Raw genomic sequence first — 394 nt, 5'->3', positions numbered from 1 at the left:
GGACTGGGCCGGCTGGGGTGGGGCAGTACAGGCTGGGTGGGAGGAGCGGTGTCTCCGCCGAGCCCGTATCCTCTGCCTGCAGGTGACCCGGGGACGGGTGCTGGTGTTCCCGAGTGGCGGGCAGTGTCCTCCCAAGAGGGTGGCACTGACTGGGTCACTGATGCCCTCAGCGCGTTTCATGGAGTATGTTACATCGGAGTGCCACTTCTCCAACGGGACGGAGCGGGTGCGCTTCCTGAAGAGATACGTCTACAACCAGGAGGAGAACTTGCGCTTCGATAGCGACGTGGGCGAGTTCCGCGCGGTGACCGAGCTGGGGCGGCCAGACGCCGAGTCCTGGAACAGCCAGAAGGAGACCCTGGAGCAGAAGCGCGCCGAGGTGGACACCGTGTGC

The 394-nt window shown here is 65.5% G+C and overlaps 1 protein-coding gene across 1 annotated transcript; it reads left to right on the top strand.

Moving 5' to 3' along the window:
* Window positions 1–82: 82 nt before the first annotated feature.
* On the top strand, window positions 83–388 carry LOC104861168 (H-2 class II histocompatibility antigen, E-D beta chain-like; the record flags this gene model as incomplete). Its single annotated transcript, XM_033760644.1, has 1 exon — window positions 83–388. A coding segment is annotated over one exon (306 nt), but the record flags the coding sequence as incomplete, so codon positions are not given.
* Between the last annotated feature and the right edge of the window lie 6 nt (window positions 389–394).

Source organism: Fukomys damarensis, unplaced genomic scaffold (genome assembly GCF_012274545.1).
Source record: "Fukomys damarensis isolate Sample0158 unplaced genomic scaffold, DMR_v1.0_HiC HiC_scaffold_37140, whole genome shotgun sequence".
In the NCBI taxonomy this organism is placed as follows: domain Eukaryota; kingdom Metazoa; phylum Chordata; class Mammalia; order Rodentia; family Bathyergidae; genus Fukomys; species Fukomys damarensis.
Note: the sequence above shows the minus strand (reverse complement) of the source record. Positions and strands in the feature narration are given on the sequence as shown.